This window comes from Bos taurus, chromosome 16 (assembly GCF_002263795.3).
Source record: "Bos taurus isolate L1 Dominette 01449 registration number 42190680 breed Hereford chromosome 16, ARS-UCD2.0, whole genome shotgun sequence".
Classification (NCBI taxonomy): Eukaryota; Metazoa; Chordata; class Mammalia; order Artiodactyla; family Bovidae; genus Bos; species Bos taurus.
Window position 1 is genome coordinate 15,625,670 of NC_037343.1, and position 16,230 is coordinate 15,641,899.

Below are 16,230 nucleotides of genomic sequence, written 5' to 3' on the forward strand. Positions count from 1 at the left end.
GGACACCGAAGCCTGGCATGCTACGGTCCATAGAGTCAGAGAGAGTTGGACATGACTTAGCAACTGAACAACAAAAAAGAAAGGGAGTTTTGAAAAAATACTTCAGTAAAGTTCAGTCGCTGTTGTGTCTGACTCTTTGTAATCCCATGGACTGCAGCACACCAGGCTTCTTTAATGTGGAATATATTTCTCTTCAAAAATTTAACTTTAAATTTTAAAACTACAGTTAAAGTTTACTTTGTCAGAGAAAAAAAAAAGAACTACATGATCTTTTGGATAAAGTGAAAACCCATGTACAAACATGAAATTTGCTCCACTTTCTACTTTTTTTTTTTTAGAACAGTTTTTTATTTTATTGTTTTCCTTTACAATATTGTATTGGTTTTGCCATACATCAACATGCATCCGCCACAGGTGTACATGTGTTCCCATCCTGAACCCCCCCTACCACCTCCCTCCCCATACCGTCCCTCTGGGTCATCCCAGTGCACCAGCCCCAAGCTTCCTATATCCTGCATCGAACCTGGACTGGCGATTCATTTCTTTTATGATATTATACATGTTTTAATGCCATTCTCCCAAATCATCCGCCCCCTGCCCCGCCCCCCAGAGTCCAAAAGACTGTTCTGTACATCTGTGTCTCTTTTGCTGTTTCACATACAGGGTTACTGTTACCATCTTTCTAAATTCCGTATATATGCGTTAGTATACTGTATTGGTGTTTTTCTTTCTGTCTTACTTCACTCTGTATAATAGGCTCCAGTTTCATCCACCTCATTAGAACTGATTCAAACACTGCCTTCACAAGATTTTACTAGTAGTAATGAATAATTATTGAATTTTGTTCCTTTAAAAATCTATTCCCTACCTGTGAAGTAATTAAAAAAGTAAAAACATAGGTAATAGGGAATAAAGGACAAGAAACAGCAAGGAAGGAAACACATGTAAGCTCTTCTGTCCTAGGGAACAGGAGCTTTGACAGCATACTGAGTTATCAGTATTCATACATGACAAGCTGAAACCCACGAACCTTCAGTAATGCATTCCTTCAATAATGCATCTGCAGGGGATGTGAAAAGAACTGGAAAAGGCTGAAAAAGTCACTGCTTTTCTAAAGTGTCCAAATGAGTCTTTCTATGATACCCTAGTTTTGTGAGCTCTGTCTATAGACTTGGGTCTATTTAACTCATTTTTTTTTTGGTTTGTCCTTATGATTTGGAAACACAATGAGAGCTTACAGTAAGAGATGGATTGGCTCAGAGAACTTATGCTTTGATTCTAGGGAAGAAAATATAATGTTCAATCCAGATAGGGTATATATTTTATATGGTTTATATTAGATAGATATAAATAAGGCTACAGACAGAAAGAAAACACAGAAATAGGGAAGAAAGAAAGAAGGATAGAATGGAAGGGAGGGAAAAGAGAGAAGGGGAGAAAGAAAGAAGGTAACAAGGAGAGAGATTAATTCATTGAGAGTGAATTGATGAAATAAATATATCAGTAACTGCAGATAACAAGTCAGTAATAATTTCTGGATTCTGAGACTGAATACAGAAATCATGAATCAAGCTATTTCCTCAGTGAGAAAAAGAAAGCTTTTGTGTGTGTGTGTGTGTGTGTGTGTGTGTGTGTATATATATAATACAGCAAGAAAACAAGGAACCAGAGAAGAAGAGATGCTTACATAGATGTATGGCTAACCAAGTGCCAATCATTGCTATTTCACAACCCCTGAGCAGCCTCCTGGGAGAGTTTTCTAAGAACTTATTTTTAAAGTATCTTGTGAAAGTTAGAAATGATTTTAATAGGTGTAGTATCCCAGTTAGTGTTTTTCAGTGCAAGAGACAATTAGGAGGAAAATATTTTGTGTTTTTGTTGAGCTTAATTAGGTTTTACCTTCTATTCTAGGTCTATAGAAAACAGTTGCATTTAGGGACTCTGGAAAGAAAGGTTTTTAAAATATACATTTACTGAGATTTGTATATAGATTGAATTGTGCAGATGTCAAGAATATGTTGTGTAACTCCACCTCCTGCATCTTGGGAGTTAGATCTTCACAACGGTATGAAATACAAAGTTTAGTGCTTTAACTTTTCACTGAAAAATATGCACATTGAGAAAACGTTCCTTTAATTTGTCTGTGCATTTTATCTAATATTCATTAAGTATTAGAGCATTGTGATCTCCCAGCATTCTGCTAGGCCCAAGATCTAAAGCTGCAACCAAAGCATATATGATTTTGGCAAGTTGAATATTATACTTAATGGGATAAATGGAGTATAAACAAGTAAGTACACGATATAACATTTTAAGTGGAAAAAGGCACTATGAAGAAAAATAAGTAAATATTATGAGTAGGAATAAAGGAGTTATTCAATTTATTTGGAAAAAAACAGGGAAGAGCTTCCTTTAAAAAAAAAAAGTGTTATATCACAATAGGAGAATGAGCAAGGACCAAAAATGAATATATAGCTCAAATATTGCTCTGAATGTGATAATAAATTGTTCTGACTGATTATTTACACATTCATATCTATATTTTACTGCAAATACAAGTTCGTTAAATGGTAGCAATGTAATGTCTAAAGGATTGGGTACAATATATACAATTTGCAGAAAATCTTATATGTACTGAATAATCAACACTGGAAAGGCATAAAACACCAAAAAATATACAATTTTTGGTGTCTACTGTGATGCATGCTCTGTACAATAGTCAAAACACATGCAGCCAGTCTGAGGCAAACTATTTCTCACAAGAACTTAATATGGAAAATATTACTAACTTGAGCGCTAAGTCACTTGAGTCATGTTGACTCTTTGCCACCCTATGGACTGTAGCCCTCCAGGCTCCTCTGTCCATGGGATTCTCCAGGCAAGAATACTGGAGTGGGTTGTCATTTCCTCCTCTGGGGGATCTTCCTCACCCAGAGAGCGAATTCCCATCTCTTGTCTCCTGCATTGGTAGGTGGGTTCTTTACCACTAGCACTATCTGGAAAGCCCTTTGCTAACTTAGGTCATTCAACATTTCCATTATTTTGCAGCTAGTATGAGAAAGTAGCGAGATAAAATCAAAGAATTGTCTGAATACACAGCCACATGCTTTTCCTTAATTATTTTACTGAGATTTTAAACACACTAAAATAATTTGAATAATGTGGGAAAAGAGGAAAAATGAGATCTTAAATTTGCATGAAGATTAGCCTGATTTCTAAATATAAATTTTAAAATGTTAATTATTCAAATCAAACCCATTCAACTAACACACTTAACCCTTATTAAAAGAACTCGTAGTTGGTTTTAATGAGATATTTTCAACAATTTTCTTGAGCAGCCTGGAAGGATAAAAATCAAACATGTTTTAATAATATTTTCCCTCTCAGTGGGTACTTGTTCTTTCAATGTTGATGGAACCCTAGGATTTAAATCCATTGATTGAATATTTAGAGTTGTTTTAATTTCATTTTTTCCTTTCTATTTAGGATTCCTGCTGCATAGTGCTCTATGAAGCTAAGAGTGAATGAATGAACAATCGTCATTTATGCACTCTAATTCTACTGCAGATATTTAATGATAAAACATTTTATTTCCTTTTGTTGGATATCATTTCAAAACTATAACAAACCCAATTATATTCACAATCAGCTTCCAAGGACACTAATGAGATGCCATGTAATCTCTTCAGAAGATATTTCATGCAGTTTTCCAGTTCAAATCAAATGTATCTATCTTTAATCTTATTCAATGATGAACAAAATATATATATATAATTTAAATATATAAATATTATATAAGTATATTTATATTTTTTAAATGATGAACTACATGGATTTTTTTTTTAATCTCAGTTAAATAACTGACTGGAAAGGTCCTAAGAACGTAACAGTTAAGCTTTCAGACACAAGGTAACTTGACTGCAGGATACACACACACACACACACACACAAATGCTTTTGTATTAATATAGTTTCCTTTTGTTTTCTGTTTCTAGAACTTCAACTTACTGGCTCACTCGCATCCAGTCTTTTCTCTACTGCAATGAGAACGGCCTTCTGGGCAGTTTTTCAGAAGAGACGCACTCCTGCACGTGTCCCAATGACCAGGTGGTCTGCACGGCCTTCCTGCCCTGCACGGTGGGCGACGCGGCCGCCTGCCTCTCCTGCGCCCCAGACAACCGCACCCGCTGCGGCACGTGCAACACGGGCTACATGCTGAGCCAGGGCTTCTGCAAACCCGAGGTCGCCGAGTCCACCGACCACTACATCGGCTTCGAGACTGACCTGCAAGACCTGGAGATGAAATACCTGTTGCAGAAAACCGACAGGCGGCTGGAGGTGCACGCCATCTTCATCAGCAACGACATGCGCCTCAACAGCTGGTTCGACCCCTCCTGGCGCAAGAGGATGCTCCTCACCTTAAAGAGCAACAAGTACAAGTCGAGCCTGGTCCACATGATCCTGGGTCTCTCTTTACAGATCTGTTTGACGAAAAACAGCACCCTGGAGCCCGTGTTGGCCGTCTACATCAACCCCTTCGGAGGCAGCCACTCTGAGAGCTGGTTTATGCCTGTGAATGAAAACAGCTTCCCCGACTGGGAGCGGACTAAGCTGGACCTCCCCCTGCAGTGTTACAACTGGTCGCTGACTCTGGGGAACAAGTGGAAGACGTTTTTTGAGACCGTGCACATCTACCTGAGGAGTCGCATCAAGTCAAACGGCCCCAATGGCAACGAGAGCATCTACTACGAACCCCTGGAGTTTATTGACCCATCCCGGAACCTGGGTTATATGAAAATCAATAACATTCAAGTGTTTGGCTACAGCATGCACTTTGACCCGGAAGCCATCCGGGACCTGATTCTGCAGCTGGACTACCCCTACACTCAGGGATCCCAGGACTCAGCACTTTTGCAGCTTCTAGAGATAAGAGACCGTGTAAATAAACTCTCCCCACCCGGTCAGCGTCGTCTAGATCTCTTCTCTTGCTTGCTTCGTCATAGACTCAAGCTGTCTACTAGTGAGGTGGTGAGAATCCAATCTGCTCTGCAGGCGTTTAATGCCAAATTGCCAAACACAGTGGATTATGACACAACCAAATTATGTAGTTAACCATACATGTCAAGCACAACCCAAAATCTTGAAGGAGTTTTTACAGTGCTTTTGTGGAACAGTTTATGTTTGGAAGAGTACCTTTAAATTGTCTTTTCAATATCTGTCTTATATCCGTCAATAACGTTGGATGGCAATTTACACAATGGACTTGCTGACAATGAATATATTATACTGCAGTTTTGGTTTCTGAATGAAATAAATACTGACACCAGTCTAGAAGACATTCTACTTTTTACAATAAATTTCATTTGTAATTTTATATGTTCCGTGGCAATGCTTTTGTGCATTACATCCTCTAGAGGGAACATAAAAAGATACCAATAAAATTTTGTAGCTGAACAGTTATTAAAAAGAAATGCTGTGGGATTCCTTTTTTCCATGAAATGAGTTCTATTTTGATATAGCTTGTTAGAACCTGGGGAAAATTCCCAAGATTTTTTAATTGAAACATTTGACGGTTCCTTTCAAAAGCCTTTAGGGAAAACCCAACTAGGTAGAATGCCTAGCATTAATGTATTTTTATGGTTAACAGCATAATGGCAATGCTTTATTACCTATACTTATAAACCAGACACAATCATTATTAAAATAGACAACTTATTTCTCAACTAAATATCTAAACATTCGGGCAAACACACAGAAAGTCAGTGTGCTTATAAGTACACATGGAGAAAGTAAAGGCTTCATTTCCTCAGCAACTTGCTTTGTCATTCTCTTTCTACATTCTAATAACCAGCAATCAGCATACTCTACACACTTATTTTCATTTCAAGTATTAAAAGCCTAGTTATTCCAGTACTTTAGCAATGTCAATAAGATAACATTTCTAGAAATCATAAATTGTAACGTGCTGGTGTAAAATAAATGGTCAAATAACTAATTCAAGTGTAAATAGACATTTTTTCCTCTCAGAGAAACTAGTATCATTAAAATACATTTTGCAGTGCAAATTCTTTCAATACAAACTATTTTAGTCCAAAATATTTGCTTGAAATTCCGTATTACCAATATATAATATTAGATATGTGGGCTTCCCAGGTGGCACTAATGGTAAAGAACCTGCCTGCCAATTCAGGAGACATAAGAGACACAAGTTCAATCCCTGAGTCAGGAAGATCCCTTGGAGGAGGCCACGACAACTCACTCCAGTATTCTTGCCTGGAGAATCCCATGGACAGTGGAGCCTGGCGGGCTACAGTCCATTGGGTCTCAGAGTTGGACACAACTGAAGGCACTTATCACAGACAATATTAGATATATAATTAATGTTTTTTATCTAATGAACTTAAGTTGCATTTTTGTTTAGATATATGAATGTGTTTGTAAAGTATGGTGATGCTTTTATCACTCTGCTCTTGTTTAAATATTTCATAAACATTTCTTATAATGTTAACCAATGCACTGTCCAGCCCAGGTTTCCTGTTGAGGTCATGAAGTTATTTCTCAGAGCACAAAGAAGGGAATGTATGGCATGATTGAACATAGTAAGACTGATGATGAAAACATCACATCCACATTCTGGATTCTTAAGCTGTTTGTTTAGATTCCAAAGCATTTTAAGAAAAGGTAGCTCAGACATCGCATACCAATTCAGTCACCATAAGTGTGGCATAGCCTTCTAACCCCTGCCTGGATAACTGATTTTCTTTCTTTAATCATCTGATTTTTTTCCCCCTTACTTTTGCTATTATCAGTAAATCCACTGAAAATATACACAATTATTTAACACCATTTTTCTGATGTCATAGCAGATATACTTTTTATTTAATTCTGACAACACTAGGCTATAGATTATCATTCCCATTTTCTTGATGGAAGAAAAACAAACAGAGGCTCAGAATGGTTTGTCAAATTCCCCAAGATCACAAACCAGTAAGTTAAAAAATCAGCCTACCAACACAACTTTTCTGGAATGAATTGTCTTCTTTTCAAGTGTGCCACTGAGATTTAAATGAACCATCCTATTTCTGTATTTAATCTCATTACATGGACAGGTTTATAGTGAAACAAGAATCGTTTATAAAACTGAGGTCTAAATCATTATAAAACACATACCTTCACAGTACACTGGAGTAATTAAATAAACCAGAATGTATCATCCAAAATTGATCACCCACAAAATGACCAAGCTTATCAAAAATAGATAGACCATATATTTAAAAAGACATTTGCTATAAAAGTCAGAATTGCAGCTAAGGCTTTTTCCAGAAGCATTTTAGAGGCCCAGATGTCCAAAGCCACCGATCTCAGAAACCACCTGAGCAATGTATGTGGTCACCAGTGGACTCAGAACAGCAACCATTCTTGGAACCTAAGCAAAATGTCAGCAATGCTACTTCTATTGCTCAGCTCACTCTGTGCTGATGGGCTTATGATAGAGAAACTCCTATGGCTAAAGGTAAGGATATACCTGGCTAGGGTGGCTAGGGGTTTATCCTGAGACTTCGCATGTGTTGCCACAGAAGGCTATTGAAAGATTATTAATCATCTTCATTCTGCCTTGGTAACAACCTCAGTGAATATTCAGTATCTCTGACTCCATTTTTCCCTTGAAAGTGGAAAAGTAATATGAATGTCTTTCTCTGACTATTGGGTCTTACATGAATAATATGAATACAATAAAAGTAAACCTACCAAGCAGATTCTAAAGCACTATACAGATTTAAAGGATAAGTGATCAACATCTTTTAATATTTTTGTTTCTCATATGCTACCAGTAAAGTCAAACAAGCAATAGACAATATAAAATATACTTAACTCAACATTTGTTTGTCAACATATGGGAAAAGTGCTTTATGATATTGAAAATTTTTAATAAAATTAATTTTATTCAAAATCTTACTTAGACCAAAAATTGAAAAATCATATTTTAAAAGACAGCATTTGATTTCTTTTTTTGATATTTCTAATGTAAGCTTCTATATTAGCAATTGCTGCTGCTGCTGCTAAGTCGCTTCAGTCGTGTCCGACTCTGTGCGACCCCCATAGATGGCAGCTACCAGGCTCCCCCGTCCCTGGGATTCTCCAGGCAAGAATACTGGAGTGGTTTGCCATTTCCTTCTCCAATGCATGAAAGTGAAAAGTGAAAGGGAAGTAGCTCAGTCCTGTCCGACTCTAGCGACCCCATGGACTGCAGCCTACCAGGCTCCTGCGTCCATGGGATTTTCCAGGCAAGAGTACTGGAGTGGGGTGCCATTGCCTTCTCCGAAATTAGCAGTTAATTGACCTTAAAAAATTCAGTGAAATTTGAAATTCTGAAAATTCAAAAATGTATTAAGAATACATTTTGCTTCCAGAAACATCTCGTATTGCTCTAGATTTTTTGATGACTATACTAAATTTGACTTGCTTTACTGTTCCTGTCCCAAGTTGACTTTTTGCAAGTTAATCAGTATTGAAATGATCACTGTCAGCTCAAAAAATTTTCTGAAATGGCTGATGGTCTTCCCTGATTTAAATAGAGCCAGAAAATTGATTTTCCTTTCCTCCTCTTTTTTAAAAATTTTTTGATGACTCATCAGGATATAGAAATACATTGGAAGGAACCAGGTCCATGTATTGCCCTCTAATCATGTATGTCCCCTTTTTGTAAATATGCCTCCTTCTTTCTTTATGGAGGTTATTTAAGATCTCCAGTTTGAACAGATCTAGAAAATAAATAATTTTAAACAATGTAAGAGCAAAATAAAACTCTCTCTCTCTCTCTCTCTCTATATATATATAGAGAGAGAGAGAGAGAGAGATAACAAATATATATTTGTTAAGTGGGAATTATAGAATATTCACCTGAATGGAAAGTTGAAAGTTTCAAAAATCCAGTAGAAAATATAACTTTTAAATAAGAAACTTGGTTTAAGATTTTAAGAAGCTACATAGATGTCTTCCAAATCCATGTGACAATTGAAAAGAACATACCAAAAAAATCAACCTTAGAGAAACTGAAAACAACCTCATTCTGATTTGTTTCCTAGACCATTTAACTGGAATAATAATTCTTTAGGAAAAATGCATCTTCCTGGCCATAAATAAGGTGTTTATAATTGAAACTTCAGAGTCACAGGTGTTAAGCTTGTGATATTCTTTGGCAATAATAGTGCAATCATCTGATTTTTTAAAAATTTTTATTTATTTGTTTGGCTGTGTCAGGTCTTGCAGGATCTTTCACTGTGGCGCACGGGTTCTCTAGTTGTGGCCCGAGGAATTCAGTAGTGGCAGAGCACAGGCTTAGTTGCCCCACAGCATGGGGCATCTAGTTCCCTAACCATACTTTGCATTGCAAAGCATATTCTTAACCACTGGACCACAAAGGAAGCCCCTCATTTGAATTTTTACAACCTGAGAGTTTACTGAGCTACTTTTCTACAGCTATCAACCTTCTACTTTCCTCTTCTCCATCTCTGCCATCAGTTATATTTCTACCTCCAGGCTCTCCTAGAGATAGACATATATATTATAATTCAATCACAGTATAATACTCTAATATCTGGAAAATTTTCTTAGCTGAAAATTTTTACAAACATCTACATTTTTTATATGAAAGCAACATTAACTATTTTAATGAGCCATGAATGACTAATGAATTAGAATATCCATGTCAAACTATTTGATATTGAGGACATGCAGCCAAGTTTGGTAAGTTAGTACATATAAATGAAATTCAATGAAAGCAAAAATTCCACACTTGAAATTATCTCATGTGCTGGCAATCAGAAGATTAAATGATTATTTAATGACTGAAGTACTATTTCATGCTATGATTATACCATATAACTGTCAAATAAAACCATACTACATAATACCTGATTACTTAAATATCTATGCAGTATGTACAATAAAGCACTGTTCAGAGAGCATAGTGATTTCAAGGATTTTGTGATAACCTGGTAAACTGATCCCAGGTTTCTAACTTTGCCTCTCCCTTCAGTCACCATTAAAATGGCATCAAGAGTCCTGAAAGCATCTTCAAAGGGCAAGAATAAATAAATAGGAAAAAATGAGCCCGTAAAAAAATTGTAGCAAAAATACAGGCTATGACACTCAAAATGCTAGCAGTAATATACTTCAAAATTAACTATATGTGTGCATGTGCTTAGTTGCTTCAGTCGTGTCTGAATCTATGCGACCTGTAGCCTGCCAGGCTCCTATGTCCATGGGATTCTCGAGGCAGGAAAACTTGAGAGGGTTGCCATGCCCTCCTCCAGGGGATCTTCCCCACCCAGGGATCAAACCCCATGTCCTGTGGCTTCTGCACTGAAGGTGGATTCTTTACAGCTGAGCCACCAGGGAAGCCTAATAAAATTAGCTATTTACTACAGAAAACTGAAATCAGCTTAATCATTTTACATAGAAGTAACTTGTGATTTTGAAATGTAAATTTTTGCTCTTTTATAACAAGTTGGGCAATTTCTTTAAATTTATCCATCCCAAATCATTAAAATGAAAGAAAAAATAAAGATTTATCTATAGGTTGATGGTACTCTACACTTACATAGGTTACAAGCTTTTCTGGTAGCTCAGCTGGTAAAGAATCCACCTGCAATGCAGGAGACCCCAGTTCAATTCCTGGTTTGGGAAGTTACCTTGGAGAAGGGATAGATACCCACTACAGCATTCTTGGACTTCCCTGGTGGCTCAGACGATAAAGAATTCACCTGCACTGCAGGAGACATGAGTTCGTTCCCTCCGTTGGGAAGATGTCCTGCAGTAGGCATGGCAACCCACTCCAGTATTCTTGCCTGGAATACTGGCAGGAGCCTGGCAGGATACAGTCCATGGGGTCGCAAAGAATCAGACATGCCTGATCAACTAACCACAGCACAGCAGCATGTAGGTTAAATGAAAAAATGTGAAAGTGTTAGTCATTTGGCTTCCCTGGTAGCTCAACTGGTAAATAATCCACCTGCAAGGCAGGAGACCCCAGTTTGATTCCTGGTTCAGGAAAGTTCCCTGGATAAGGGATAAGCTACCCACGCCAGTATTCATGGACTTTCCTGATGGCTTAGCTGGTAAAGAATCCACCTGCAGTGTGGGAGACCTGGGTTCAATCCCTGGGTTGGGAAGAATACTGGGAGAAGGGAATGGCTACCCACTTCAGTATTCACAGTTCAGTTCAGTCGTTCAGTCATGTCCAACTCTTTATGGCCCCATAGACTGCAGCACGCCAGGCTTTCCTGTCCATCAACAACTCCTGGACTTTGCTCAAACTCATGTCCATTGAGTCGGTGATGCCATCAAATCACTGCATCATCTGTCATCCCTTTTTTTCCTGCCTTCAATCTTTCCCTACTTTCAATCTTTCCCAGCATCAGGGTCTTTGCTAAGGAGTCAGTTCCCTTTCATCAGGTGACCAAAGTTTTGGAGCTTCAGCTTCAGCATCAGCCTTTCCAATATTCATTGGAAATATTCAGGACTGATTTCTTTTACGATTAACTGGTTTGATCTCCTTGTTGTCCAAGGGACTCTCAAGAGTCTTCTCTAACACCACAGTTCAAAAGCATCAATTCTTTGGCACTCAGCTTTCTTTATAGTCCAACTGTCACATCCATACATGACTACTGGAAAAACCATAGCTTTGAACAGATGAACCTCTGTTGGCAAAACAATGTCTCCTTTTTAATATGTTATCTAGGTTTGTCATAGCTTTTCTTCCAAGGAAGAAGTGTCTTTTAATTTCATGGCTGCAGTCACCATCTGCAGTGATTTTGGAGCCCGAGAAAATAAAGTCTCTCACTGATTTCATTGTTTCCCCTTGTATTTGCCATAGAGTTATGGGACTGGATGCCATGATCTTCACTTTTTGAAAGTTGAGGCTTTTTTTAGAAAAGAAATTTTATTTTATGCTTTGAAGTTAGTATTTAAAATAATACCTGTTAATCAGCTAAGACCACTGCCAGGTTTTTCACTCTCCTCTTTCACTTTCATCAAGAGGCTCCTTAGTTCTTCTTCACTTTCTGCCATAAAGGTGGTGTCATTTCTACATCTGAAGTTATTGATATTTCTCCAGGCAATCTTGATTCAATCTTGTGCTTCATCTAGCCTGGCATTTTGCATGATGTGCTCTACATATAAGTTAAATAAGCAAGGTGGCAATATACAACCTTGTCATACTCCTTTCCCAATTTTGAACCAGTCCATTGTTTCATGTTTGGTTCTGTTGCTTCTTGATCTGCATACAGATTTCTCAGGAGGCAAGTAATGTGGTCTGGTATTCCCATCTCCTTAAGAATTTTCCACGTTTTCTTGTGATCCACACAGTCAAATCCATACAGCTGATCTACACAGCTTTGGTGTAGTCAATGAAGCAGAAGTATGTGTTTTTCTGAAACTCTCTTGTTTTTTTGATGATCCAGCAGATGTTGGCAATTTGATCTTTGATTCCTCTGCCTTTTCTAAATCCAACTTGAACAGCTGGAAGTTCTCAGTTCACATACTGTTGAAGCTTAGCTTGGACAATGCCACGAACCTCTGTCCATAGTTCCTCAGGCACTCTATCAGATCTAATCCCTTGAATCTATTGTCACCACCACTGTGTAATCATAAGGGATTTGATTTAGTTCATACCTGAATGGTCTAGTGGTTTTCCCTACTTTCTTCAACTTAAGTCTGGATTTTGTGATAAGAATTTCATGATCTGAGCCACAGTCAGCTCCTGGTCTTGTTTTTGCTGACTACATAGAGTTTCTCCTCTTTGACTGCAAAAAATATAATCAATCTGATTTTTACATTGACCATCTGGTGATGTCCATGTGTAACATCATCTCTTGTGTTGTTGAAAGAGGGTGTTTGCTATGACCAGTGTGTTCTCTTGGCAAAACTCTGTTAGCCTTTGCCTGCTTCATTATGTACTGCAAGGACAAATTTGCCTGTTACTCCAGGTATCTCCTAACTTCCTACTTTTGCATTACAGTCACCTATGATGAAAAAGACATTTATTTTGGTCCTAAAATTAATTATAAAAGGTCTTTATGTCATCATAGAACCTTTCAACTTCAGCTTCTTCACCATTAGTGGTTGGGGCATAGACTTGGATTACTGTGATATTGAATGGTTTGCCTTGGAAATGAACAGAGATCATTCTGTCACTTTTGAGACTGCATTCAAGTATTGCATTTCAGACTTTTGTTGAATATGAGGGCTACTGCATTTCTTCTAAGGGATTCTTGCCCACAGTTGGAGATATACTGGTCATCTGATTTAAGTTCATCCATTCCAGTCCATTTTAATGTTCACTCTTGCCATCTCCTGTCTGACCACTTCCAATTTACACTGATTCATGGACCTACATTACAGGTTCTTATGCAATATTGTTCTTTATAACATCAGACATTACTTCCATCACCAGTCATATCCACAACTCGGTGTTGATTTTGCTTTGGCTCTGTCTCTTCATTATTTTTAGAGCTATTTCTCCACTCTTCACCAGTAGCATATTGGAGCTTAACCAGGTAAATATAAGAAATAATATTATTGCAGGGAAAAACAAACTAAACCTACAGTTCCTATGCAATATTGCTCTTTACAGCATCAAACCTTGCTTCTATCACCAGTCACATCCACAGCTGGGTGTTGTTTTTGCTTTGGCTCCATCCCTTCATTCTTTCTGGAGTTATTTCTCCACTGATCTCCAGTAGCATATTGGGCATCTACTGACCTGGGGAGTTCCCCTTTCAGTATCCTATCTTTTTGCCTCAATGGGGTTCTCAAGGCAAGAATACTGAAGTGGTTTGCCATTCCCTTCTCCAGTGGACTACATTCTGTCAGACCTCTCCACCATGACCCACCCATCTTGCGTAGCCCCACACGGCATGGCTTAGTTTCATTGAGTTAGACAAGGCTGTGATCCATGTGATCAGATTGGCTAGTTGTTGGTGATTGTAGTTTCAGTCTGTCTGCCCTCTGATACCCTCTCTTAGTGCCTACCGTCTTACAAGGGTTTCACTTACCTTGGATGTGGGGTCTCTCTTCATGGCTGCTCCAGCAAAGTGCAGCCACTGCTCCTTACCTCGGACATGGGGTAACTCCTCTTGACTACCTCCCTGACCTCAGGCGTGGGATAGCTCCTCCTGGTCACCGCCCCTGTCCTCGGGTGCAGGGTAGCTCCTCTCGGCTGCTGCCCCTGACCACCAGTCCCAGGTAGCTTCTCTCGGCCATGCTTTTGCACAGTGGCAGCCAAGCACGTTCTTGAATGTTAGGTCCATGAATCAAACAAATTGGAAGTGGTCAAGCAGGAGATGACAAGAGTGAACATCAACATTCTAGGAATCAGTGAACTAAGATGGACTGGAATTTAACTCAGATAACCATTATATCTACTACTGTGGGCAGGAATCCCTTAGAAGAAATGGAGAAGCCATCATAGTCAAGTAAAGAGTCCAAAATGCAGTACTTGAATGCAATCTCAAAAATGACAGAATGATCTCTGCTCATTTCCAAGGCAAATCATTCAATATCACGGTAATCCAAGTCTATGCCCTGACCAGTAACGCTGAAGAAGCTGAAGTTGAACAGTTCTATGAAGACCTACAAGACCTTCTAGAACTAAACCCCCAAAACATGTCCTTTTCATTATATGGGACTGGACTTCAAAAGTAGGAAGTCAAGAAACACCTGCATTAACAGGCAAATTTGGCCTTGGAGTACAGAATGAAGCAGGGCAAAGGCTAATGGAGTTCTGCCAAGAGAGTGCACTGGTCATAAAAACACCCTCTTCCAACAACACAAGAGAAGACTCAACAATGGACATCACCAGATGGTCGACACCGAAATCAGACTGATTATATTCTCTGCAGCCAAAGATGGAGCATCTCTATACAGTCATCAAAAACAGGACCGGGAGCTGACTGTGGCTCAGATCATGAACTCCTTATTGCCAAATTCAGACTGAAATTGAAAGTAGGGAAAACCAATAGACCATTCAGGTATGACCTAAATCAAATCCCTTATGACTATACAGTGGAAGTAAGAAATAGATTTAAGGGACTAGATCTGACAGACAGAGTGCCTGATGAACTATGGATGAAGGTTCGTGACATTGTACAGAAGACAGGAATCAAGACCATCCCCAGTGAAAAGAAATGCAAGAAAGCAAAATTCTGTCTGAGGAGGCATTACAAATACCTGTGGAAAAAAGGGAAGCAAAAAGCAAAGGAGAAAATGAAAGATATACCCATTTGAATGCAGACTTGCAAAGAATAGCAAGGAGAAATAGGATGGCCTTCCTCAGCAATCAATGCAAGGAAGTGGAGGAAAACAATAGAATGGGAAAGACTAGGGATCTCTTCAAGAAAACTAGAGATACAAAGGGGACCTTTCATGCAAAGATGGGCTCAATGGAGAACAGAAATGGTAGGGACCTAACAGGAGCAGAAGATATTAAGAAGAGGTGGGAAGAATACACAGAAGAACTGTACAAAAAAGATCTTCATGACCCAGATAAACACGATGGTGTGATCACTCACCTAGAGCCAGACATCCTGGAATGTGAAGTCAAGTGGGCCTTAGGAAGCATCACTATGTACAAAGCTAGTGGAGGTGATGGAATTCCAGTTAAGCTATTTCAAATCCTGAAAGACGATGCTGTGAAAGTGCTGCAACTCAATTTGCCAGCAAATTTGGAACACTCAGCAGTGGCCACAGGACTGGAAAAGGTCAGTTTTCATTCCAGTCCAAAGAAAGGCAGTGCCAAGGAATGCTCGAACTACCACACAGTTGCACTCATCTCACACGCTAGTAAAGTAATGCTTAAAATTCTCCAAGCCAGGCTTCAGCAATATGTGAACTGTGGACTTCCAGATGTTCAAGCTGGTTTTAGAAAAGGCAGAGGAACCAGAGATCAAATTGCCAACATCCGCTATATCATCAAAAAAGCAAAAGAGTTCCAGAAAAAAACATCTATTTATGCTTTATTGACTATGCCAAATCTTTGACTGTGTGGATCACAGTAAACTGCAAAAAAATTTGAAAAAGATGGGCATACCAGACCACCTGACCTGCCTCTTGAGAAACCTGTATGCAGGTCAGGAAGCAACAGTTAGAACTGGACATGGAACAACAGACTGGTTCCAAATAGGAAAAGGAGTATGTCAAGGCTGTATATTGTCACCCTGCTTATTTAAC

At 38.6% G+C, this 16,230-nt stretch overlaps 1 protein-coding gene across 3 annotated transcripts in view; it reads left to right on the top strand.

The window, feature by feature from the left end:
• BRINP3 (BMP/retinoic acid inducible neural specific 3) overlaps window positions 1-5,471 on the top strand; it is a 488,562-nt gene extending 483,091 nt beyond the window's left edge. For all 3 annotated transcript variants that reach the window (XM_005216773.5, XM_005216774.5, NM_001102140.2), the window contains 1 exon segment: window positions 3,996-5,471. In XM_005216773.5, coding sequence (XP_005216830.1) covers window positions 3,996-5,112 — 1,117 coding nt within the window. In that variant the 3' untranslated portion in view covers window positions 5,113-5,471.
• The last annotated feature ends 10,759 nt before the right edge of the window (window positions 5,472-16,230 follow it).